Genomic DNA, 27,074 nt, shown 5'->3' with positions numbered 1-27,074 from the left:
CACTCCTCATTCTGAAGGCCATAGACAGATTACATTGATTTAGCAACACATAGGAGCTGATTAGGGAAAAAAAAAAAATCATACGCAGTCAAGATACACACTCCTAAATGAAGATAACAAATTGCTGGGAATAAAGTAACACAATTTCATGGAACAAATACTTCAAAAACTAATTCAAGCTGTAGGTCGGTGCTTCAGTGTAAAGAAGACCTTGCTGAATGCACAGCACTGCAATTAATAATGTCACATCAGACATCGGCATATGCCACAAGGCCTTAAGGACATCAACACATACATGTGTGGCTGACTTATATTGCAAATGAGCCTCAGGCTTGGTAAGTTTGTTGTACAAAAGGCACACAGCATCACAAACATATTTACATGTACTGTATCGTTAAAAGGCTTTGTTTCAGTCGTAGCCAAAATTATATTTGCATTCATTCATCCATCTTCTTCCGCTTATCCGAGGTCGGGTCGCAGGGCCAGAAGTCTACGCAGAGAAGCCCAGACATACCACTCCCCAGCTACTTCGTCCAGCTTCCAGGGGATCCCAAGGCATTCCCAGGCCAGCTGAAAGCCATAGTCTCTCAAACATGTCCTGGGTCTTCCCCAACGCCTCTTACCGGTCGGATGTGCCTTGAACACCTCCCCAGGGAGGCGTCCAGGAGACATCCTGACCAGATAAGCGAGACACTTCATCAGGCTCCTCTCAATGCAAAGGTGCAGGAGTTCTACTCGGAGTTTCTCCCGAATGACAGCGCTTTTCACCTTATCTGTAAGGGAAAGCAAAGCCACCCTACGGAGAAAACTCATTTAGGCCGCTTATACCTGAGATCTTGTCCTTTTGGTCACTACCCAAAGCTCATAACCATAGGTGAGGGTGGGAATGTACATTGACCGGTAAGAGAGCTTTGCCTTTCGGCTCAGTTTCCTCTGCACCACAACGGACCAATACAGAGTCCGCATTACTGCAGATGCCGCACCAATCCGCCTGTCGACCTCACGTTCCATCATTCCCTAACTTGTGAACAAGACTCCGAGGTACTTAAACTCCTCAGTTGGGGCAGGATCTCAGACTCGACCCAGAGATGACAATCCATCCGTTTCCGGGCAAGGACCATGGACTCGGACATAGAGGTGCTGATTCTCTTCCCAGCTGCTTCACACTTGGCTATGAACCAAACCAGTGAGAGTTGAAGATCACGGCCCGATGAAACCAGCAGGACCACATCATCTGCAAAAAGCAGAGACCCAATCCTGCAGCAGCCAAAACGAATCCCCTCAACGCCCTGGCTGCGCCTAAAGATTCTGTCCATAAAAGTAATGAACAGAATCGGTGACAAAGGGCAGCTTTGTCCAACCTCCACTGGAAACAAGTCTGACTTATTGAAGACAATGCGGACCAAGCTCTGACACCGGTCATACAAGGAGCAAACCGCCTGAATCAGGTGGTCCGGTACCCCAGAGCACCCCCCACAGGATTCCTCGAGGAACACAGTCGAATGCCCTCTCCAAGTCCACAAAACACACATGGACTGGTTGGGCAAACTCCCATGCACTAGATTTGGTCCACAGTTCCACGACCACGACGAAAACCACGCTGCTCCTCCTGATTCAGAGATTCAAATATCCAGCGGATCCTCCTCTCTCGAACCCTTAAATAGACCTTACCATGCAGGCTGAGAAGTGTGATCCCACGATAGTTGGAACACACTCTCCGGCACCCCCTTCTTAAAAAGGCGGACCACCACCCCGGTCTGCCAATCCAGAGGTACTTCCCCCAATGTCCATGCGATGCTGCAGAGTCGTGTCAATCACGACACCCCCACAGAATCCAGGACCTTAAGGAACTTCAGGCGGCTCTCATCCACCCCCGGGGCCTTTATTTGCATGAATCTAATGTAAGGTGGACCACCTGACTAAACAATGTTTCTATTTCAATCACGTTGTGTTTCCAACAACATAACATTTTAATGAGCTTGAGCCACGAGGCAATTATCTGCACTTCAGCCAAGCAAAACTGTTGAACTGAGAGATTTTGGCATATTGTTTCCTGATGTCCCACGTCTCAGCTTAATTGCCCAACAATGAAATTAAAACCTCTTTTGTTCGTAAAAGGCCAAGTGCTTCTGCATAATATCCCATCTGTCATTTTCAGGCAAAAGTGCAACACCATTGTCGTCATTCCTGCAATAAGTCTGGTGGAATCTGTATTTCCCTCTCACTAAACCCATCGCTGGCCCAGAAAATGAAGGAATCATCTCTATCAGGTTTGATTAGATGTTGGTGAGAAGTGAGGATGGAGAAAGGGCAGAGTGAAAGAGGACCCTATTGATGGGGGAATGCAAAATGACATGCAGCGAAATTCTAGCAAATCTAAAAGCGAGAGAAATAAAAGGATGAGAGGACTAATGCAGCATAAAAACCCAATTTCCTAAATGTCTGAAAACCCCCCCTCCTGGGTCGAAACAATTACTGTCGGTGGGAAGACTAAATACGCCAAAGCCTAACAGTGGAGATAACAGAGAACTGATATACTGCTGTGTTTCCTGCAGATTATGATAGCCACTCTTGAAGTAAGAACACACTGAATCTGCCTGTAATGCAAATAAAGTTTACTATGTTTACTGGTCGGCGTATGCCTGCTATTAGTCACTATCAAGCATATCTGAAGCAAAAACGGCAACAACAAAAAACACATCTAAAATACATGGTGGAAAATAGGACAAGTAAACAAGTACTTGTACCAAAAATGATAGCATAAAATAAATAATTTCTGGCTGGATTGCGTTGCACAGACAAGAACAGGCGTGAAATCAGTGCACATCTTTGGGTGAGAAACGAGCTGAGGAGGATTGCAAAAAGGGCGTTGTAAAAGCAACAGGCATCATTTTTTCTTTCTCCTTAAATTTTAGATATGTGTGTGTGTGTACTGTACAGTGATGTGAAAAGGTGTTTGCCCCTTCCTGATTTCTTATTTTGTTGGATGTTTGTAACACTTAAATGCTCTATCAGTCTGGTAAAGGTTATAAAGCCATTTCTAAAGATTTGGTACTCCAACAAACCACATTGAGAGCCATCATCCACAAATGGCGAAAATATGGAACAGTGGTAAACCTTCGAGGGGTGGCCGGCCAACCAAAATTACCCCAGGAGCGCAGCAACTACTCATCCAAGAGGTCACAAAAGACCCCACAACAACATACAAAGAACTGCAGGCCTCAGTTAAGGTCAGTGTTCATGACTCCACCATAAGAAAGACACTGGGCAAAAACGGCCTGCATGGCAGAGTTCCAAGACGAAAACCACTGCTGAACAAAAAAAGCATTAAGGCTCGTCTCAATTTTGCAGGAAAACATCTTGATGATCCCCAAGACCTTTGGGAAAATACTCTGACAAGACAAAAGTTGAACTTTTTGTAATGTGTGTGTCCCATTACATCTGGCTTAAAAGTAATGCCGCATTTCAGAAAAAGAACATCATACCAACAGCAAAATATGGTGGTGGTAGTGTGATGGTCTGGGCAGTTTTGCTACATCAGGTCCTGGAAGACTTGCTGTGACAAATAGAACCATGAATTCTGTTGTCTACCAAAAAATCCTGAAGGAGAATGTCCGGCCATCTGTTCATGACCTCAAGCTGAAATCAACTTGGGATGAGTGGGCCAAAATTCCTTCACAGCTCTGTAAGAGACTCACTGCAAGTTAGCGCAAATGCTTGATTGGAGTTGTTGTTGCTAAGGGTGGCCCAACCAGTTATTACTTTTTCCACAAAGGGCCATGTAGGTTTGGATTTTTTTTTCTCCCTTAATAATAAAAAGTTTCATTTAAAAACTGCATTTTGAGTGTTTAGTGTGACAAAGTGTTTGCCCCCTTACTGATTTCTTATTATTTAACAAAGATAAATTGAGATCTGTCAGTATCTGTATATACCGTGTATATATATATATATATATATATATATATATATATATATATATATATACACACTGTATATATAATGTGTTTGTATGTTTGTGTGTATATGTTCGAAGTCAGTGGCCTGTCAAAAGTCGGGGATTCGGGTGGTGCTACAGCCAAAAAAGGGCAGGCATGTGTTGGAAAGTTTATACTCCAGCCATCCTTTTCTGTTTCCACTAAACATTTTTAAGCACCTGATGTTGATCCAAATGCTCTGCTGAGAGGTCTGTGGCTTTGCCCTCGGGAAAACATCTATTATCCACACCAAACCTCCCAAACTGATTTTTTTTTTATTTCCTGGCAGCAGAAAAAGCACACAACCATTCACAGGTTTCCCCTCTACTCCGATAAAGGTTATCTTGGCAATTTAGTGCTAGTGATATCGCATTACGAAGAGAGTTATGAGGCGGAAATCAAATTCTGCTCGTAGAGACTCAGAACAGAGGAGATGAAAGCTGTATGCGACTGCACTGTAATGATATGGTTTGTGTGTTTGTGTGTGTGCGCGCGAGGGGGGGCGTGCACGTGTCTGTGTGTTTGCATGTCTTCTATTCTGCACAAATTCAGTGTACTTTCAGCAATTTCACTGTTATTTTTTCCGAAATTGCCACTACCTGATTTTTGAAGTTTGCTTGTATGTTTGCTAATACACCTCTGAACTGCGAAATGGGCTTTGCAGCAACATGTAAGCAGTTTTGGGCAGCCAGATTGTTCTTGAATTCAGATGTATCAAGCAAGAAGACAAAATAATGTCTTACAAATAAGGGCCTTTCGGATAAAATATATGGTAACTGCACCAGCTGTGGTTATTCCAAACTTTCTTAAGAGACAAAAATGCTCAAACTTTGAAAGAAATCTCCTGTATTTATCAGCTTTGAAGTGCAAAGCGATACCTCGCTTCCCCCATAAAGCAGCCAAAAATTTGAGTAACACATTTATGTCAGGGTTACTGAGAGTGAATACAAAGCGCACTGCCACATCACACCTTACAAATTTTTCACATTCATTATGATATTACTTTCACAGTTTGTAGAACTCCGAAGAGACGAAGAAAATATGTCACTGCCAAGCTCACTCTACCAAAGGTTTCCATGACAATGAGATTACACTCTCTTTCTTTTCACAGAAGATTAACAGTGTAACATTAGCAACTACTAGCTACCGCAGCACACTATCTGCCTCACAGCGGGGTGCCGACCCCTGGTATAGTAGTTTAAAAGTTTACCTGTCAAAGTTTATCTCATATACATAGAGTATATGTAGATATACAGGGTGGAGGCATACTTACCTCCTAGGATCATTGGCATACTCAAACTCCTCCACTGCGATAAGGTGGTAGCTCAAAAATGAAATTGTGTGCACCTCACATAGGTCGAGAAATTAACACAGGGTATTTATGCAATGGTCCCATCTCATTCTTGATTTTTTTATTTTTTTTAAATACAGATTAAAATGTTTACACGTTCTGTCAACTACAAATGATCTTGCAGTTAATACCTCTTTTCAAACTAGGATTTTCCTATCGGCATTATTTCAGAAGGATATTGTTCAGAAACATAGTTGAGGAGGTCGCTGCCGCAGAGGTTAAGGATTTCCCATTTAAGCGGCGAAGGAGCTCATGGGGAGGACGATGAACAAGAAACAGGCTTTGAGAAGTGCACAGATCAGAGGGACCAGACAATCGATGGATTAAAAATTAGCTGAGTTTTGCTAAGTACGTTTGTACGCCGTCTGCTTGCTTTTTATTCACAACACAACAGTCTGTTCTTCAAACGAAGTTACCCAGCAAGACGAGGCATAACTCATTTGATCATCTTAAATCGGATCCCCCGCTCCACCAACATAGCGACAATACTGAATGGCACAAGAGCCAAATTAAATCATTTTCACCAATGTGAATGCTTTCATTTCAATATGAAGCAGACAATATTCAATTAATTGTCATTTAGCAGCAGCGGTCACCCCTATGAATAGCCACGTTCTCCCCACCCAGACAAAAGAGAGGCCTAGATGAGGCTCACTCAGTACCCGTATCACGACTCGCAGCGCATTAGCAACTATTATGTGGCTCCCCTTTCTCCTCTCTGGTTCTGCCCCGGCAAAGTGAGCTACTGAATGCTGCAGGGATTCTGTGCAAACTGTGCTGGAAGAGGGAGGCTGTCATCAAAACACTGCAGCTAGTGTTCAAAGTGGCCAACTACATATTCCTTGTGGTATCCCTATTAGTAAATGATGACAACACCTTTTGATCATTAACTACAGTTAACTTGCTAATGTGACACATTTGCATAATAATAATAATAAAATGATCAGCTGACCAGGAGGAAAAAAGGTTTAGTTCTATCACGGCACCAGTATTTCACTGGAGTGCATCTCTTGTGTGTTGTGCACCATCCTGCACAGCTCACATTTGCAAGCATAAAGCATTGAGCAGCTCTGTAAATGCATCAGTTCATCTTTCCCTTCAGTCTAGATCACATTTATTTATATTTATATATCCATGGCTATCAGCAGAGGTGTGGACTCGAGTCACGTGACCTGGATTTTAATGACTTTGGGCTTGACAATACCATCATTGCAGTGCTCCGGCAGGCACCAATGAATGTATTGCTCAGACGCAATGAATTATGGGAAAACTGTTTCATTGTATATTTCTCAGGTATACGTTTTGAGTGTTAGTCGCTGTGTGATGAGTTTAGTGTTCTTTGTAAGATGACACCGTGAGTCAGACTGTTATACAGATTGTTATACTGTTACAGTATATATAATGATGATGGGATTTCCAGTGGGTTGACAAGCTCATCGTGAGTGCACTGATAGCTCGTGGTTGGCTCCTGCCAAAGAAAGAGCTACTTTTTCCTCAATGACTCACGAGCAGCACAGTATTTAAACAATTAGTAGTTCTGAAGTAAACGAGATTAGAATTTAGCCACAAATTAGCCGCACCGCTGTCTAAGGGTTCAAAGTTCAAAGTTTACAAACAAAAGTAGAGGCTTATACACTAAAGTCTCTTGTCAGAATCTCTCTTAAGATGTTTGGTGGGGTTGAGGGGTTCTCAAGATTTTCTACACTAAGCCCATCCAAGCAGGTATTTATAAACCTTGTTTTGTGTGCGGAACAGAGAGTACCTATTTGCAAGATGACTGCCTCTGAAAGGAGGAAATGCCATGCAGTACCAGAAAGCTCCATTGATTCTTATGAATACTCACAAGGGTGCTGCTTTATTTGCTTGTCTTTGGCCTGCAACTTGTAACCCAGCAACACCACTCTGAGGTGAATAGCTCCATCTAGCTAGCATCGACTGCTATGATGAAGATGAAAGGCTACACCAGACGCCTCACACGGCACCTGTCGTCTTCAACAACTGCGTCAGCAGATTCCCTCCCTTCCGAGCACATTCAATTGTCATGCTTAGGGCTCTTTAAGCAAGATGACCACAGTGTATATGGCATTAGAGGGAATGGCTGTCAGCTATGATTTCAAACTCACCCACAGGATCATCCCTGGCAATGCAGCAGCAGTGAATGAGTCAGTGAGAGATGACAATGCATTTTGAGATGGCGTCCTCTGTTTGACAAGCCAGACACAGTCCATCTTCTACAGCAGCAGGCTTCATTTCAATTTTGGCTTTTTTTTTTTCCTGTGCACAGGGGCTTTCCTTGGGCCTCTGCAGGATTTGCTGTTGATGAAAAGATGAACAGAGAGGCCACTCTTTGTGGCACATGACCAAATGGAGATGGTCCCACATATTACATATGCCGGCTCCACAGTAAACAGATGTCCTCAGCGGATATACCAGCCACAGTATTATCATATACTGTACACCTGCACATTTTGCCTTCATGATTAATGTAACTGGCGCCGACACTATCAGAAAAGTATTAACTATCGCAATTACTGCCTCCCTGACCGTGGACCATGAACATGTCTAAGTAAAAATATTCAAAATGTGTTGCCCCAGCATAAATGTAAAAACCCAGTAAACAAAACTTGCATCCTTGAGTTTGGGAAGGACATCGCTGGGATGGGAAAGCAGCAGAGCTCCCAGAAGGAGAGAACAACATGTGCTCTGGTAGATAACATTCAGCATTCACTGGATCAGAGAGAAGCACCAAAGGGGCATGTCACAAATGCATGCTTTGCAGCCTTGTTGAACGCTTCAAACTCGGAGGCAAATAAAGTATCATTTCACAAGGGGGTGGGGAATCTAAAAGCTGCACCAGTGGTCCCTAGCGGCCACGTTGGGAATAGCAGCTTGACAAAAAAAAGGAACACCTTGTGCGTATTTTCCGTGTGACAGTTTCTTGATATTGCGGAATTATAAAGTCAGAAGGAAATGAAAAAGACAAGTTTTATATTTGAATTCATTAGGCGCCATTAGCTTTGCACCTTTGTTTCTATGCTGCAAAAACAGACTGGGATACGGTACCGATTGACCAGCTTGCTAATAAGCGTTAACTGGATCAGGGGCCAGATACATCTCCCTTGGATCTTTTCGGGACCATGTTGTTGTCCAAAGGAGAGAGAGAGAATATCGAACGAATGAATGCTCTAAGCCTGCCTGAACTATTGACCTTCAGAGTGGTGTCCTAATTGTATGCTAATGGAACCATGCATTTGTATTTGTGTTCAAGCTGCATGCTTATACTACGCATTATTTTGATGTGCCCCAGCTGGAAGCCATAGAGAAGAAAAATAGCCGTGAACAGCTGGCAATGAGGTGGAAAACAAGAGAAGACTAATAAAAGCAAGTTCAAAAGACTTTCTGATTGAGATCCAAATTAATTAAGTGAGCTTGAAGTTGAAAATGACCTCTACTTGGATTTTAGCGCTAACAACTTTTTAATTACTCTGTGTGGGATTGATTAAACACTTTGGTTTAAACTATGAGAAATTGTAGGTCTTTCTTCGTTCTTACATGTAGCATGAAAAAAAAATCTGATCTTTACCATAATAACAACATACTGCCGGATTACTATGTAATGGTCCGTAATTTGCGTTTCCTTGACTGCGTTTTTACTGTGACTAACACCGCCAGTTGATGACACACTTTGGCTGTCATGTCACGGCTCCTCCACAAGAGGGCACTGTCCAATGCCAATTATCCTTGCCGGGAGGAAACGCTTAATGCATTAATTGCACCGATTGATTTTAGGTTCATGGCAGCCTGGCAAAGAATGTTAAGTAAAAAAAACGACAGCTTTTAATAAGACTTTGAGAATTACATCTTACCAGAGCAATAAGCAAAATATTAGCTTATACTTGATTTTAAGTCATTTTAGGACACTTAATCCAACTATCCAAAATCCAAATATCAATAGTAGCGATATAAAATCAATGTTTATCAATTCAGTTTATTTTCACAAATTGTCTTATATGCATTTGTTAAATTGTTCAAAATAAGTTTATCTAAAAAATATTGTTTACCTAACATCTTTGTCCTGTTTTTATTACTATAATCATGATCAACAAATTAAAGGCAAAATCACCAAATCATGCAACGAGCATCTTCAAGTTGAAAGTATCGGTATCGGTACACCCTGTCCTAAATGTAGTTGGTATCAGATCGATACCAAAATGTGCAGTATCGCCCACCTCTACTTGACCGGGGCTATGATTGATCAGGCTGCCTGTGAGTGGCTGCCTGCCGCCAGCCAATGGCTGAGCACCGGATGCGAGATATCCGCTGGAACAACAGGGGCCCTGTCCCCCACCCCTACCACCACTCTCCCCCCTCCATCTTGACGCCATTTACAGCGCCAATCCAAAACCTCCTCTCCGAACAGGACAGTGTGGGGGGTGGGGGAAAAGTAACTCACGACAAATAAAATTCCTTCTCACAACTTCGAGGACACAACAAACTAAACTTTTTGGAGGCAGCGTTGCGTTGCGGGGAGTAAAACTACGTTTTTATACTGCAGTGTATGGAAGTTGTCGCCTCAGCGAATGCTTTGTACGCATGCGCAACACATGAGGTAAACACTACCGTTTTTGGTGGACGTTAACTTTTTTGAAGAGGGAATTAACACAAATTGGATTTACTTCCCCTAAACGGAGATTAAAGTTTTGAAAGCACGGTAAGTCCGCACCTTTCGGTCGTTCGATATTTAAAAAATAATAATAATTCCTGGCCGAGAATTGGCAAGTGTAATGAACAGGCTTTGCTAACACCCTTACATTGCTTGCTTTGAGCCACGCCACTTACCTTTTGTTATGTTGCACCTCACGACGCGTCGACTGCGGTCCTTTTTTTTTTTTTTTAGAATGCACAGCAGTTGTAATGGCCGCAGGTGTGTTTCGTTAACGTTTGTTGCACATTGGCGGTGCCAGACGTTAGTGCGCGGCGATGCGTTCATGCACGCTACATTTGATCAGTGAACAACAGTGGCTATGATACGCACATAATCGCACCTTAAATTAACGGTTTATTGCTCGAACTTGTTCACACTATGGGTTGTGTGCCATCAACTTGTCACTCATGTCAGTTTCCACTGGGGCCAACTAACACAGGAGAAGGGTGGCAGTATGAAGCCCCCTCCCCAATGTGTTAGCTGCAGTGGACCCTCTTTGTAGCCCAGTTATTTTATTTTCCATTGCCAAAAGTCCAGAAATGTGCCAAAATAAATCCTCACAGAAGTATTTTTGGTACCCCGGAAATCACCTGCCAGGTCATGGTTTACCATTGTCCCACCGTGAGATGAACTGATCAACATCTGGAATTGTGGCAACAAATTCCACACTTTTCATGGTCTCTTGCGTGCTCCCAAATTGCAATAGAGAGGTTGCCGTGTATCACACAACAAGCAAAAGCCCCGTCTGTATTGTCATAGGACGGCGGGATCCTCAACTGCGTTCCACCGCCCTCCTCCCACCAAAGATGCCATTTGAAAGCCAATTAGCACGTGGAAGCCACGGGAAGTGAAGCCAAGGCAAAAGCACTGATGAAAATAAGGTTGTAATGTTAAATGCAGAGTGACAATGAATTATGCAAACACAGCAACTCTCTGACAGTAAATCAATGACATGATGTCTTAGAGCAGTTATTTGTTGAAAGTGTGCACTCATGAGCCGTCAGCCTTCCTCTCATAGTACACGAAACACACTCACACACTCGTGTTGTCTGACCGCACTGTCCCCGCACAGATGTCTGTTATCATTTGCATGGCTTTTGTGGATAATAACATCTCTGTCTCATGCAGGATTTCAGATGTGTCCCATGCCAAGGTCGAGTGGCCCCGCATTCCCACAATGGATCCCAGAAGTCCAAGCGTCAACGACGGGGGAGGACAACACCCCAGGCGGTCATCGCAGGACGACGGGAGCCTGCAGCCACAGCCTTTGCAAGCCCACGATAGCATGCCAGAAACTTGGTTTTCTCCAGCCATGCTGGCATTGGAACAGTTAAGGATAACTGGGAACCACAATGAGTACACAGAAGGACCCACAATTGCCCAACGGTCTCTGGTGTCACAGCACAGGCTCAAGAAGGGTGACGGTGACCCAGTTACAATGCCTGTATCCAGCATTCAGCAGGAGACTCAGCAAGAGGGGCCCTGTGATGTTCAGAACCTGCATCCAAACACAAGTGTGATGCGGTCCTCCAGCGTAGAGGACTCACACAGTAGCGCCAGGACCAGAGTGGAGAGCACTTGTTCGGATCAGAGCTTTCTGGCCATCCCGGCAATAATCAGTAATCAGCCCAAACGAGCAGCGCTAATGTCAAACAAAAAAACTGTGAATGAGGAACCAAGGTTGTTGGTGGCCATGCCCGGCAGCGGGGGCTGTAAGAAGGGCAGCGTGCACTCTGAGTGTGAGCACTGTGGCCTGTGCCGCTGCTTGGAGTGCAGGCACCCGCGGGTGCTGCCCTCCTGCTGGTTGTGCGGCAGGCGTTGCTTGTGCTCTGCGCAGCATGCGATGGAGTATTGCACATGCGTGTGCTGCGTCAAGGGGCTGTTCTACCACTGCTCCAGCGATGACGAGGACACATGCACGGACAAGCCCTTCTCGTGCACGCAGTCGCACTGCTGCATCCGCTGGGCCACCGTTTCACTGATCGCCGTGATCCTCCCGTGTCTTTTGTGCTACCTTCCAGCCAGAGGATGTGTCACCATGTGTCAGACCTGCTACGACCGAGCTACACGACCCGGCTGTCGGTGCAAGAAAGCGATCCACTGTGAGGCTGCATGCAAGCCAACGTGAATGGTGTGTTTTGCGTCGGACTGAATTCAGTTTTTTGTCCTGTAGTCACAGCGGAATAACAGAACGACTGGCACCGTTGATAAAAAGTCATACTTGAAAGCAAAAGAAGCAACACCAAAACAAGTGCTCCCACTCAGACTATTGTGACCTGCAGATTGATTTCACGCACGTGGCCACATATCAGTATTGCCAGGTGTTGTAGCTATACATTTTTCTTTTCAGGATTACACGAAACTTCCATGAACGCAGGGCAAAAAAGAACCAGTTACTGTATATTTTGTGTTTTTATTAACCTTTTTAGTGCATAAGTCATGAATCTTCACGACAAGGTCTGAAATTTGGTGCTGATCCGAGTTTGGATAGTCTGGCCATGGCAGAGGTCTGCACTTTACCGGGTGCCATTGTAGTTTAATGTTGAATTGGCTTAAATGATCGGAATAAACTTCTAATGACTAACTTTATGTGCAGTAGAAAAGATGCTTTATTTTTGTACATAGAATAATTCCAACTGTGAATCGTTTTCTGGCCCCTGCCACCTAATGCGGACCAGTGAACTGTATTTACACGATGATGTGACATTGACTGACTGGAACGTAGATCTTAATTCTCAGTTCATAGTTATCCTTCAGCTTGTACAACTGTACAGTGACCTATATAAAAACTTTATTTTCTAATTGCTACTTTTCTTAGTGCAAATGTAAAATTATATATTTATTTGGATGTTTATTATTTTATAATACAAAGTATTTATTTTTGTGTCAATGCTGGAGAAATAGTTGACTGAAAAGACAAATATATTAACGTTTGAAATTAAACATCCTTGAAGTCTGATAGACTGTAGTTTTTATTCTGCAGTGTCAATTAAAGTGTTCCTCAACTCTTCCGACACAAGGTTCTGTTTTTCCATGCTTCTCTTGCCTTTTAATCAAAGGGCTTGTCCTGGAATTCCTGGGTTTTGAGTGTCCCCCAGGCCAAACATAAGAACGTGACGCTTGTTGACAGCGGCGCTGTATGCATTCAGCGTCTTGATTGACACGCCGAGGTCCAACCTGAGCTCACGTGTTTGTTATTCATCTACAGCCTTTATGATTGACATGCGGGGAGGTTACTTTACGTAATTATCAACTTTCACCCATTTTGCATCTGTGTAGGGTGATGGAAACGGGCCGAATCCCATTAGAGGGAGAAAAGGGGGACTTGTTCTTGTGTTTGGTCTTTATCTCGCCAGCCGCAGGCCTCCTCTCTGCTACCATTGTCTCTTCTGTGAATGAAGAGGGCCGGGGACAGGGGGGTTATGTTAGGAAGAGGGAGCGGAAAGGGTTAAAAGCATCACTTTGAATGATAAAGACCAAACTGTTTTGCCCTGTTTTTAGCCCAGCATGCATTCATCCTTGTTTCCTTTTGGTATCCCAATGCTCCACTGGGCTACCTGCTCCTATTTGATATTCCCCCAGTCAGGAAATGGACGGGTCAAATCTCCTTTGGAGCATCTCTGTGCACGTTGCATGTTCTCCCTGTGCATGCGTGAGTTTTCTACTGCCTCTTTTAATCAATTAACATTATTTTTCTGCAACAGGTGTGAAAAATCACATTTAATCATCATAGTGAGTTATGCGGTGGGACTATTGATTTGTGTATTCCACCAAATTAAATGAAAACAAGGAAATGTGAGCGTGTGTGGTATGTGAGGGCCCTTTCTTTGTTGGTTTTTTCTGTCATGGGGCATAGCGGCCTATTCTGCCTGCTCGCCAAGGCAGAACACAGCATAGGAAGACGGGAAGGAAGCTTTTCTTTGTGGCTGCTTTGTCTGTGCATATGCTGTCCAGTCGCTTAGACGCAGTGGTGAAATGGTGAACCCTCTGATCGGTGATGTCTGAAACACTCAAGGTTACCAGTGCGCTTGAATGCGTTGGTAAATGGTTTTTCACCTGTGTAGCACTTTTCCACCTGCAAGGCACTCAGAGCTCTTTTGACACAGTTAGCACATTTACTTACTGATGATGCAGGAGCAGCTGGGGGTTCACTATCTTGCCCACGGATACGTCGACACAATCACAGGAGGATGGAGGATCGAACCACTCTACCACATGAGCCATGCCGCCCCACATTGCATTATCACATGATCAGCACTTAATCGTCTTTTGACATGAAGAAAGGAGACAGACATGGAGTTGTTCATTGTTCTGTGTGCGTTCTATGAGCAAATAAATGAGTTCATATATATAGTAGGGCTGTCAAAAATAGCGTGTTAAAGGGATAGTTCGGATTTTTTGACATGAAGTTGTATGACGTCTCCATCAGCAGTGTAGTGTATCAACAGTGACTTAACCCCCACTTTTTTCCGTGAGCGGAGTTCTGGTCGGATTTGGGGGAGAAGGAACTTTGTTCCAGTTAGTTGCTGGGGTCACATAAGTAAAGTGTTTGGCTTCTCAAGACAATATGCCTTCAAAAAAAGTAATTTGCGTCACAAAACCGTCAGACCTCTCAGTCAGTCTGTGTTATTTCCACCGTGTTTACATGCGTGGATGGAGACTGCTGCGACGGTAGACTCTCGCATTTACAGCAACACACATGGAGCATCCGTCCATCCTCTAAGCCGCTTATCCTCCTAGGGTCGCAGGGGTATGCTGGATCCCATCCCAGCTGAATTTGGGCGAGAGGCGGGTTTTATTTATGTCTTAAATGGCTTATTCTGTGTTATGACTGCTACATTGGGTAATACAAGTGTAAACGTGACTATATGGGTGTTATTTCATGTCTAGTGGGCTCGAATAATGTTCAAAAATGTATGAAGAAGGTAGTAAACAAGTTTTCTATGCTCGAACTACAAAAATATTCCATTTAGAAATATGGAATCCTACTTTGTGCAAGTTCACTTATCACGGTCGGGTCTGGAACCAATTAACCACGATAAACGAGGGACAACTGTATAAGTCAGCCTGGGAAAGGGTTTCTTGTCCCCACGGAGTTGGATGGATCAAATACTGTCTAAAATGTCTCGGTAAGATGAAAGATGACGTTTCTTTAAACTTTAAATCCTCTACCACACCCTTGATTGATTAGGTGTGTGTCAACATAGTACTAATGTCCATACTTGGGAATATAAGAAGCCTTGCATGTGCACAGGGGTGCGTGTATAAGGGAGTGTGTGGACATGCACATTTTCCCCACAGAGGAAGTTGCTGTGGTAAGACAGCACCAAGCAAAGCACACATGCACCATTGGGCTAGCTTTGGAAAACAACTTCCTGTGGGCGCTATGTGCTTAATGACCCTGCAGAAAGAGTGCAAGATGCACTGTCTGGTGCATGCATAAACACACACGTTGGCCATCAGGTGCTGCTGGCTTCACGTAGGACTTCACTGTGGAACATGGATGAATGCATTACTGATTGTCAAAATAAAATGCTGTAAGATATTCTATTGATCCTCATTTCTAAAGGGAAAAATGAAGCTTAGGGAGACGAGGTCAAATCTACTATGCAGCATTTGCTGTAATGTAACCTCTTCCCACAGACCATCACGCCTACCGGAAGGCTCTCATGTTAATCGTCTAACTGAGCCTACTTGAATTTTTTAAACCTTTCTCTTTATTTAAAATACTGTTGCAAAATGGAACTTCTATTCTATTTCAACCAAGCTCTAGAGTCAAATAAAAGAGGTCATTTTAATGGAATTATTTACTGTGTGTGGGCAGTGCACATTTTCCATTCATTTTAGAAGAACACCCAGTCATTCATTCATTTAAACTGAAATGAACGTCTGCAGCAGGACAATGATCCAAAACACACCGGCAAGTGCACCTCTGAATGGCTGAAGAGAACCAAAATGAAGACTTTGGAGATGCTACTGAGATGCTGTGTTAAAAAGGTGCTTCATGCTCACTAACCCTCCCGTGTGGCCAAATTACAACAATTCTGCAAAGATGAGTGGGCCAAAATTCCTCCACAGCGCTGTAAGAGACTCATTGCAAGTTCTGGCAGACGCTTGATTGTTTGAACAGTTTTTCTCTCTCTTCTAAGACTGCCTTTTCTGCTTTCTCCATTTTCCTCTCGGAGAACGTCGTATCGTGCAATATGTACACTTCCTCTTTCAAACTTTCCACAACCTTCTCCGGCCTTCAAAACCCGTCATTGTCACCTGCAAAACCTTCGGGTGAGCATCTGTGTCTTTTTAGTGTCACTATTAGTGCCTACTATTCTACCATAAAATACAATACAAAAGACTATGCTCCTCCACTTCCTGCCATAGTTACAACAAAGGTGACTTCACCCCGTCCAATGCCGAATGCCAAAACTATCTATCATAATATAATTGTATAATAACATAATATTTCTTTAGTGACGCTCCCAGGTTACTCGACAGGGAGCAATCACTTGTTTCCACACAGGGACATGTAGGTTTGGATTTTTTTTCTCCCTTAATAAGAAAAAGTTTCATTTAAAAACTGCATTTTGTGTTCACTTGTGTTGTCATTGACTAATATTTAAATTTGTTTGATCTGAAATATTTCAGTGTGACAAACATGCAAAAAAACAAGAAATCAGGAAGGGAGCAAACACTTTTTCACTCCACTGTACTTGAACTCCTCCACGTGTGGCAAGACTTCACTCCCAACCTTAAATATGCCATCTATCCCTTTTCCGGCTGAGAACGATGGCCTCAGATTTGGAGGTGCTGCTTCTCATCCCAGAAGCTTGACATTCAGCTGCAGACTGAGGCCATCAGGACCACGTCTTCTGAGAATAGCAGAGACGAGATCCTAAGGCCACCAATTTGGACCGCCTTGTCGCCTTGGCTGCACTGAGACTGAGATTTTTTTAAATGTAATTTTTAACTGAGCGAAATGTGCGTTTTTGAGAATATACGTTTTCATGTGGACATAGCTTTATCTTTAGTCAATCACAAAACTTGGCTCATCTGCACACCATCACAGAGTCCATCAGCCAATTATTCTGCAAAGACACATACTCTCTCTCACACACACACACACACCAAGAGCTCAGTGCCTCAGTTGTCATCCTGAAAGGCAAATCTGGCGTCCAAACAAGTGGTCCAAAACAACATGTATAACTAACTCAAAGAAGGGATAGTTTCTTGCATTTTACTTTACAGCTAGCATGCTAACACCGAGACCTGACGAGCTGACTCCGGACTGCAAAGCAGCAGCTGGCATGATACCTGTTAACATGTTAACACCAAGCATGATAGCGCTAAGTGTCAATGAAAGATTTGTGAAAAAATGGCTACAATGCTAACATGCCAATAATGGCATACTAGCATTGCTAACATAGAAACTGTTAGCATGTTAGCACCTAACACGAAACCACTGTGTCTATGTGAGTTTATACTTTTGAAAATATCAAAAAAAATTAATATGCTAACGTTAGCATGCTAGTATTGTTAAAACGCTAGCTGTTAGCATGCTAACACCAAACCTGATAGCACTAAGTGTCAATGGAAGACACCTGAAAAAATGGCTACAATGATAACATGCTAATGATAGCATACCAGCATTGCTAATATGGAAACTGTTAGCATGTTATTACAACTGTCTTTGCCACAGACAAGTGTTTTTCTGACTTTTCACCCTTGCCAACAACACGTTCACAGATAGCAATGGGATACCTAGCTTGTGCTTGGAATGAATAAGGCTGCCGCATACACAGGGTTTGAGTAATCAATGGTAATGGTTTGGAAAGTCATGGTGCCCCTTTGTGGGAGCAAGGCTCCCACTGACGTAAAAGCAATCTGTTACGTAAGTGTTAGGCTCATCTGACATGATATTACACCATGGCTGCATAATTGTTTTTATTCTTCTAATTTGATCTTGCAAGTCCAATATTGTGGAACCCAAAAGCGGATGGTCTGAGGACAGAAAATGTGCCTAGTGAGCTACCTTTATGGTCTATGATTGAATTTTCACCTCGGAATTTGGTCTGGAAATCGAGGAAAGAGCAGCAAAAGAGTCCTTCGGCAAAGAGGATGAGGGGGCAGCAGTAATTCTGCAACTAGTGCTGTTGAAGTCGCTGGAAAATGAGTGCTCATAGAAGGCCGATTGCCTCATTGCCGAGGCCACGTCTAAGGGAGAAAACACACACTCAGTGTCACTCCACCATGAGGCGTCTTAAGAGGCAAAGTACCTTGGCTGGCCGTGATCCAAAAGCAACAGAATTCCTTCACCTTGGAATGTCTGCTTGATTGATACAGAAAACAGTCCGGCTTCAGCCCATTTGCTGTGAAAGTGTGGCACTTTCCTGCTCGTTAGGCCGCCAATCAAAATATGAGGTGTGTCTGCTCACCTGAATTGAATAGAGGATTATAGCGATGAGTAATTCACTACATATCATGGCAATACAATGCAATAATATAAAATTGTGCGTAACTAATTTATTTCATTAATTACGTTATATTTTTTAGCGTAATTAAGGCATATACACCTTATAGCAAGCCACGTCTCACTGTGATGACGACAGACGGCAGCACAGTGTAGTTCCCCACAGAGTCACACAGAGTCTGACGTTCTTTCATAACTTTAATCTAACTGGAAATACATCAACAGCGGTGCAATACCAGCGACATAAATGTATTTCCAACTCACAAACGCGTCTTTTGTCCCTTCGTCGTCGTAACCACACTTCCTCATTGTCACTACACGACTGCGAGATGCATTCGAGGACACTGCGAACATCACAAACACGCCTTTATTATGCGTCTAAATAAACAGAAGGACAAAGAAAAACAATAAGTGTATATTCTTGTCACTCACTTTGTAACTCGAAATGCGGAAGTACAATTTGCTGCATTTAAGTATGCTCGGAAATCCCAGAAAATACACTGGAACTATGAATTCAAATTAAATGACGTGGTGTGTTTGAACGCAACTCCTCATTGCTCATAATAACGCGGTTAAAAAGTGATTCAAATATTCTGCTACTATAAAAGAATCTAGTGTTAGGTAAATAGACTTTTTTGTGGTATCTTTTAGCTTGATTGGAATTTTCAGTTCATTTGGAGCTGTTTATACATGCAAATATATATAATCCATTTATCTTTCTTTCAATAAAATACAGTAAAAATGGGCATATTTCAGAGATCATTTCAAATGTTGATTAATCATGATTAATTCATTTGAAACCCATGATGAATCTGATTTAAATTTTTTATCATTTGACGGCACTAGTTCCAAATATTTCTTCTTAAATAATCTTGGTCAATTTTCTTCTTTAAACATTGACTTTTTTCCCATAATAGAACTTTTTCCTAATTTTCCAAAAATTACAACTTTGTTTTGTTTCTCATAATATTATATCCCATATTTTGTGTACTTTATGCGACTAAAATGACATTATTTTTCCCCGTAATATTACAAGTTAATGCTTGTAAAATAGTGACTTTTTCTTGTTAGAATACGACTCCTCTCTTGTAAAAATAATGATTTATTTTTCATTTCTGCTTCAGTAGTTTTTTGTTTGCAGATATTTCATCTTTCTTATTGTAAATTTTCTTCTTATATTTATGACTTTATTTCCACAATATTTTGGCTTTGTTCTTGTAACATTGTCAATTTTTCCATAACCTAATTTTCCAAAAATTCAACACGTTTCTGTCCAATGACAGAAAATAATTGAGAACCACTGTACTAAAACAATGTTACTTTTCCTCATAATTAGAGGTGCATGATAATTACCGGACTGATAATTATCAGACCGATATGAGGATCCCATAACATTAAAAAAAGCTCCGATAACCGACAATTAAAAAATAACTCTCCGATGAGGCAAGACTACCTGTACTGTGGTGTGTGTCACTGGGCTAAGGTTAGCAAATCAAGCGCTCCTTTTCAATGATGTGCTGCACACCTTCTCTGAGATCAATTAAAACAATCATGGCGTCGATCCATGCAGACTTCTTTACCTGATCAGGCACTGTGAAACGCCGGCATTACAACAACGGTGTTTTGAAAGCCTACGAAGACGGCAGCTGGAAGGCCAGCCCTTGACCATCGTTCACGATACCGGCTTTTGTCGACTAGTAAGCCACTTAAAGCCACGTTGTGTACTTCCGAGCCGCTGCTATTTGTATGTTATATGTATGTTTGCCAGCAACATGATGGCCACACTCCTGCATACGCCTGGTTGGGCCACCCTTAGCAGCAACAACTGCAATCAAGCATTTGTGATAACTTGCAATGAGTCTCTTACAGCGCTGTGGAGGAAGCTTGCCCCACTAATTCTTCACAGAATTGTTGTCATTCAGCCACATTGGAGGGTTTTCCAGCATGAAGCGCCTTTTTAAGGTCATGCCACAGCATCTTAATAGGATTAAGGTCAGGACTTTGACTAGGCCACTCCAAAGTCTTCATTTTGTTTTTCTTCAGCCATTCAGAGGTGGACTTGCTGGTGTGTTTTGGATCATTGTCGTGCTGCAGAACCCAAGTTGGTTTCAGCTTGAGGTCAAGAACAGATGGCCGGACATTCTCCTTCAGGATTTTTTGGTAGACAGCAGAAATCATGGTTCCATTTATCACAGCAAGTCTTCCAGGTCCTGAAGCAGCAAAACAGCCCCAGACCATCACACTACCACCACATTTTACTGTTGCGATGATGTTCTTTTTCTGAAATGTGGCGTTACTTTTACGACAGATATAATGGGACACACAATTTCCAGGAAGTTCAACTTTTGTCTCATCAGACCACAGAGTATTTTCCCAAAGGTCTTGGGGATCATCAAGATGTTCTCTGGCAAAATTGAGCCTTAATGTTCTTTTTGTTCAGCAGTGGTTTTTGTCTTGCCCAGTGTCTTTCTTATGGTGGAGTCATGAACACTGACTTTTACTGAGGCAAGTGAGGCCTGCAGTTCTTTGGATGTTGTTGTGGGGTCTTTTGTGACCTCTTGGATGAGTGGTCACTGCGCTCTTGGGGTCATTTCGGTTGGCCGACCACTCCTGAGAAGGTTCATCACTGTTCCATGTTTTCACCATTTGTGGATAATGGCTCTCACTGTGGTTCGCTGGAGTCCCAAAGGTTGAGAAATGGGGTGTGACAAACATGCATAAAAAAAAGAAATCAGGAAGGGGGCAAACATGTTTTCACACTATGAGATATATATGTATATACACACAAAATTAAATATTAAATATTAAGGCCAACTGGAATTATGCAACAATAATCTCCCCCTCCAAACTTTATTCACACTGAAAGGCTGAACAACTTGCTTACTTTCTTTTGGATCTCATTTTAGTTTTCCTATTATGAACCCATTATGTTGTGTGTTTGTGTTTTCCGTATGGTTCTTGGCTTGGAAGGAGGCAAAGAGGTCCTTCTTGGTTCGGGCGGGCACACGCTAGCACACAGGCCGCCGGTCTTAGAGGCAGAGGAGCAAGGGTGGCAAATGATGGCCGTAAAATTTGCTGTCGCTATCAACAAAGCGGGCTGTGTTCTCTCTTTTGCACCGTCCCCCTTCGTGCACACATGACTACCCCTCATTCTCCTCCTCTTCTCCCTTACCCGCTTTCCATCTTTTACCCCCCTGCCTCCCATAGCATCCGTTTCACTCCCTGCTTTCACCAGTCAGATGTAGTGTAGGAAGAGCTGCCTTTGAAACAGGGAGCGCAACGAGGATCAATTGGAAGTGCGTGGAAGGCGCAGCCAAGGATCAAAAGGGGAGGAGCTCCAACAGAAGTCACTTAGACGTTCCTGCACATGATGCTACACAGCCATGGAAGTTAAAGTTTTTCGGGTAGATAAATGTGGGTATAAGAGGTGAAATAATAGAAGGTGAACCTTTGAGGAACACAGGGGAGGAGGAGCTGGCTGAGCATGGGTTTGAATGTAAAGCTGGAATCAGCTGGGGCCCTTCGAAGGTCAAATGAATGGCCCATTGTTATCGTGGGCAGACAGGGAAGAGTAACAATGTGGGCCTTGTGCACCCATACCCCATCCCCATCCCTTCCTATTTGCATACATGGATGATAATGTGACACCTTGTGATGCAAAAATGTGAATACTTACAGTATAATATATATGCAAATAAGTGATACAGTTATTATGAATGCATGGTAGCGTTCTGAAAATACTTGTGGAATTCTGGTTTAGGAGTGAACAGGTGTCTCTTATCTGTGCCGGCATGGGACACTCACTATATTGTATTCCCCTCTCACTAACGCACATGCTGGAGCGTTGGGCGGCTCGCTTGGTACCAAACATCTGCCATTAAGGACCGGGAGTCTTCGACTCAGGAACATGTTGTTATAACATGTTCTTCTCGGTCATTTCAGGCTTCAGAATCTAGACAGACTCCCCCCTCCTGTTCTTGATAAGTGGAAAATTGGGCCTGGAAATGGTTGTGGAGAAGGTTTATGGAGTGAAGTCTCTCCACCCTGTATAATTGCAGCCTGAAGATGCTCGTAATTAATCTTTGAGGAAACTTGTCAAATGATTAATAGGGCCCTTAAGTGACAGCCCTGAAAGAAGGTCAGTGTTCAGAGGTGGAGGCGAGGTAGAAAGACTTACATAGGGACTGTTTGCTGAGAAAACAAGACCAGGTCGCTCTCCAGGAGTTCCGCGCTTCTACATGTCAAGGCTCTTTTTAGGGAGTGCAGGTTTCCCAGAGAGCTCTGACTTCAACTTCAAGTGTCATTTTTCAAATGCCCACATTATTTGTAATTTCATATTTTCTGTGGCAATTTTCCTATTGAAAATGAATGGGCGGTTTATTTGGCTGGTGGAAAATCATTTTACATTACTGTAACATGCTTACTTTGTTTTACATGGTGACGTGGCTCAGGAGGTTGAGTGGTTGCTTCTCAACCCGATGATTGCTGGTTTGATCCTACTGTAATCAGTCAGCTTATTTGGACATTCAGTCTGCATTTTTACTTCCCAACATTCCAAATATCAAATTGAGCCATTTGTAGTCTGCTAAAAACAAATTAAATGGTGCCCCTTTCTGGTGAAAACTAATTTTACATTTTTCATTTGTGTAACATCCCACTTATTCTACTGGATGACATGGCTCAAGTGGTAGATCGGTCATCTCCCAACCTGATGGTTACTGGTTTGATTCTCAGTCTTTGTGTAATTGTTGAACATAGTTGTACATTTCAACAATCATTATCCATTTTTACATGTCAAATTCCACTGCTTTTTGTCCGTTGCCTACTCCCACATTTCTCAACCATTTCAAACCATTCCAACATCAAAATGTTCAGCTCATTCAGGACATGTAGGCTGTCATTTTCTCCAAATTCCCACATATTCCATAATTCAATATTTTCTTTAACATTTTTCTAATTGAAAATGAATGGACAGTTTCAATGTCGCCCCCTATTTGCGGAATTTTGTTTTACATTTAACATTACAGTCATCCCTCATTTATCGGGGTTAATTGGTTCCAGACTGCGATTTCAATATTAATAAAAATTATTTTGTAGTTACAGCATAGAAAACCCGTTTATGGCTTCCTAAATACGTTTTAATCATTATTAGAGCCATGTCGACATGAAATAACACCACTATAGTCACCTTTACACTCCACATTGCTAGTCAGCAGGCTATGGGATCACTGCAGGGACATAAGACGGCCACGGCTTTAAGCATAGCATTCCAGCGAGCTAAACAGCCTCCAATTAATTTATTCTAAAATTAAGAAAGGCTTTCAGACGGGGTGGGGAAGAAGGGCAAATTAAGAAGCCAAAAATTTACCACTTCCACACGGAATGGGAGAACTTTTTTTTTACTCCATGTCGAATATGCCATGGCTGCCCTGTCGAATTTGGCTTATTTGAGAATATATGTCGATGACATCCTTACCTCTCACAATTGCCTTGAAAAACTCAAAATCACTCAAGGGGTCAAGAAGATACTGCAGGCCAGAGGATTCTTCCTCAAACTTTGGGTGCGATCGGAATCTGAATCACATTCTCCAACGGAAGCGACAAAACATATGGGGCCGTGATGTACTTAAAATGGGACAGAAAGAAGGGGGTTCAAGTACAGCTTGTCGAGTCAAAAGCCAAATTGACTCCACTGGATCAGAAGGGGAACGCTGTCAAGGCAGAAGTCTGCGGGGCAGTCTTTGTGGCCTGGCTCAGAAAATACATGGGAAAACAGACTGAAGATTGACCGCTGGTTCGACTTTGTCGACAGTCAAACCGTCCTAGGAGCCATTCAAAGAGACAGCTACAAATACCAGACCTTCTTTGCCAACCGGATCCGAGAGATACACAAAGTTGGATCGGTTGGAGACTGATAGTGGATCCCCGGGGACCTCAACATTGCCAACATTATCACAAAAGGATGCACCCCTGACGATCTAAGGGAAAACTCTGTGTGGCAAAATGGACCCCAATTCTCAAAATGGTCAGTTGTGGCCTAAAAAATCTGCAGCGGAAGTTGTATCTCAAGCCAGAGAATGAGTGGACAAACCCCCAAGAAGGGCATTCTAAGCCTCACTGCTGTCTAGTCAAACACCTGAGGGTGAAGCGGTCAAAGCTCTTATCGACGTGGAGAGATTCAGCAGCCTTTCCAAGTTGGTAAAGGTGATAGTGTGTCTCTCAACGTGAGAGACGTCGTGGTCGAGGTTTCCCCAAGTTACCCAGCACCAACCACAAAGTACGTCGCATCCCAAAAGAAACCTGATCAACCCAAAGGTCAAGTTCCAATCACAATCCTTCAGAGATGTGAGACGCCTCGTCATCTTGATACCTGTGGAGGAGCAGGGGTAAAGAAAATTGGTGTGACCTCGTGTGTTCAAGTACCAGGTCAAGTGGGAGGTGTTCTGTCCAATTTGTCTTATTTGAGAATATATTGTTAACAGTAAGCATCACATGACTGTACTGATGTCTGTATGTGCAGTCATCAAAGAGTATGATCATTCTTATGATGGTTATGATGTTATAACCAAGCATTATATGATACTAGGTGGTAGTACAAAGTAGATATTTGGCAAATTTACATTGTAAATCATTGCAAAGACTATTTAAATGATTGTAACTAGAGAAGACCGGAGAGACCACTGGTATTACAGAACTATTATTGTTCTTAAGTTATAACTGTGTTTAGTCTTAAGTAGTAATTTGATGCTATTCTTCTTTGATTTAAAGATTATCAGCCTAACCTGTGCTGCTGTAAATAGTTGAAGTGTGAAGTAAAACTCAAAACAATCTACTGGATTTGAGTTCTCGTCCTCTACGATCTTCTTGGCCTTTTCAGGTGCAGGCGAGTGTAAGTTCAAATTAACTTGACTCCATGCACCTAGCGACCAGAATACTACATAACTAATAATGGGCCATAGTCAACCACGAAACAGCGATCATTTATATGATGATATTATATGATGATATACAGTGAGGGAGCAATGTTGGAACCTCAACGCAGCGAGGGACAACTGTCCATGTAACACTCTGCTTATTCTGTGCCTGGTGGCACGGCTCAGGCCACGGAGTGGTTGTCTCCCAGTCTGATGGTTGCTGGTTCGATCATCAGTTGCTGAATAGATTTCAATACATTTCTAGGATATTTCAGCATTCACACACACAATTTCTACTGATTTCTACTCAAATTCCAACTTGTATTATGGCTTCTGACCACATGGTGGCCGAGCGGTTAGCATGTTGGCCACACAGTCAAAGGAGATTGGGAAGACCTGGGTGTGAATGGTATGAATGTGAGCGTGAATGATTGTTTGTCTACATGCGCCTGCGATTGGCTGGCGACCAGTTGAGGGTGTACCCCGCGACCCTTGTGAGGATAAGCGTTATAGAAAATGGATGGATGGATTATGGCTTCTATAGTTACATAATGTCTGACTATACGTGCACTCATGCAAACATTTACATTTATGAAGGGCTCTGCACTATTACTACAGTATGCGTTAGTAGGGCTGTGAGTGCAGTCTTGTGGAATAATGCAGCACAACACTTTACAACAGACAGGTACGTGTCCTGGAAGGGGCTCCAAAGCCATTCTTTCCTGCATGTGCCAAAGACTCCCCCGAGCGCCGTGGTGTGACTTCTGAATGAAAGAGGCATGTGCGAGCATGCAAAGGCGGCACACTCGGTTGTTGAAAGCCACGCTGCACACCCTGTGATATACAGACTACTTATTACCTCATGTTTGGGCCATGAGGAAGGAGTCATGAGTCGCACCATGACATTTCTGTATATTTTAAAGCAGAGAGGATACAACTAATACGTCTCCATGCACAAGAGGTGTACAAATAACAGCTGCAAAAGTCAGCAAGGCCTGGGGCTCGTAGGTAGCATGAAGGGAGATACATGTGAAGACAGTGCCCCGTTGTGGTTCAAAGTAATTATTACAGTTCTCACATAATTCATGGAATTCATGCTACATTGGCTGCTCTGTAATTGGGAATGTCTGTGCACCCTAAAGAAGACCCATGCATTTTAAGACTTTAATTCAAGGGGTTTGCTTTCCCTCTCAAAAACATTCCTGTGGCTACTGGTTAAAATATAAATAATTCATTACAGCGTTTATTGCATTTAAACGGTCTTGACAGACAAAAATAAGTTAGTCACTATTTACCGAGAAAAGGTAAACACAATAACACAATAACACACAACAGAGCCGGCTGGCCCATTAGGCAATATAGGCAAATGGGAAGGGCGCTGCAGCCGCCAGGGGCCCACAAAATCGGGGAGAAATTAACCTTCAATGTCATAATATTAAAACTAGCTTAGAATGAAATAATAACAATTAAAATGAAAACACACATTGATCCAAATGTAAAGCAATGCCCAATTAATCGTAACAACACGACATAAGTCACTTTTTTGCACTATATTATTTTCTGTAGCTTAATGTAATTATTTTTTAGTTTTTGTATATTCATTACATCATATGTAAATGTAGTTTAAATAGATTAGTTATTGTGTGCAAACTCTGTGGTAAATTAA

The 27,074-nt window shown here is 42.7% G+C and overlaps 1 protein-coding gene and 2 long non-coding RNA genes across 6 annotated transcripts; 1 reads left to right on the top strand and 2 right to left on the bottom strand.

Moving 5' to 3' along the window:
- Positions 1-7,303: 7,303 nt before the first annotated feature.
- LOC129193714 (uncharacterized) lies at positions 7,304-10,257 on the bottom strand. Its single transcript, XR_008573597.1, has 3 exons — positions 10,165-10,257; positions 7,449-7,638; positions 7,304-7,344 (listed from the first exon to the last, which is right to left on the bottom strand). It is a non-coding gene; the product is annotated as an uncharacterized LOC129193714 (long non-coding RNA).
- Positions 9,688-13,037, top strand: spry2 (sprouty RTK signaling antagonist 2). 2 transcript variants are annotated; one of them, XM_054798239.1, is made up of 2 exons: positions 9,688-10,036; positions 11,159-13,037. In XM_054798239.1, exon 2 carries the CDS (start codon positions 11,208-11,210, stop codon positions 12,156-12,158), a length of 951 nt encoding a protein of 316 aa, XP_054654214.1. In that variant the 5' UTR covers positions 9,688-10,036; positions 11,159-11,207; the 3' UTR covers positions 12,159-13,037. The 2 variants fall into 2 exon arrangements, with proteins under 2 accessions (XP_054654214.1, XP_054654205.1); XM_054798230.1 differs by lacking the exon at positions 9,688-10,036 and adding an exon at positions 10,545-10,911.
- On the bottom strand, positions 11,938-18,914 carry LOC129193707 (uncharacterized). Of its 3 annotated transcripts, XR_008573595.1 has the most exons (5): positions 18,759-18,914; positions 18,301-18,459; positions 18,084-18,238; positions 14,154-14,296; positions 11,938-13,419 (listed from the first exon to the last, which is right to left on the bottom strand). It is a non-coding gene; the product is annotated as an uncharacterized LOC129193707 (long non-coding RNA). The 3 variants fall into 3 exon arrangements; XR_008573596.1 differs by having other exon boundaries at positions 11,938-14,296; positions 18,598-18,914; XR_008573593.1 differs by having other exon boundaries at positions 11,938-14,296.
- Between the last annotated feature and the right edge of the window lie 8,160 nt (positions 18,915-27,074).

Source organism: Dunckerocampus dactyliophorus, chromosome 1, assembly GCF_027744805.1.
Source record: "Dunckerocampus dactyliophorus isolate RoL2022-P2 chromosome 1, RoL_Ddac_1.1, whole genome shotgun sequence".
Lineage (NCBI taxonomy): Eukaryota > Metazoa > Chordata > Actinopteri > Syngnathiformes > Syngnathidae > Dunckerocampus > Dunckerocampus dactyliophorus.
This window is presented reverse-complemented; position numbering and strand designations above follow the sequence as displayed.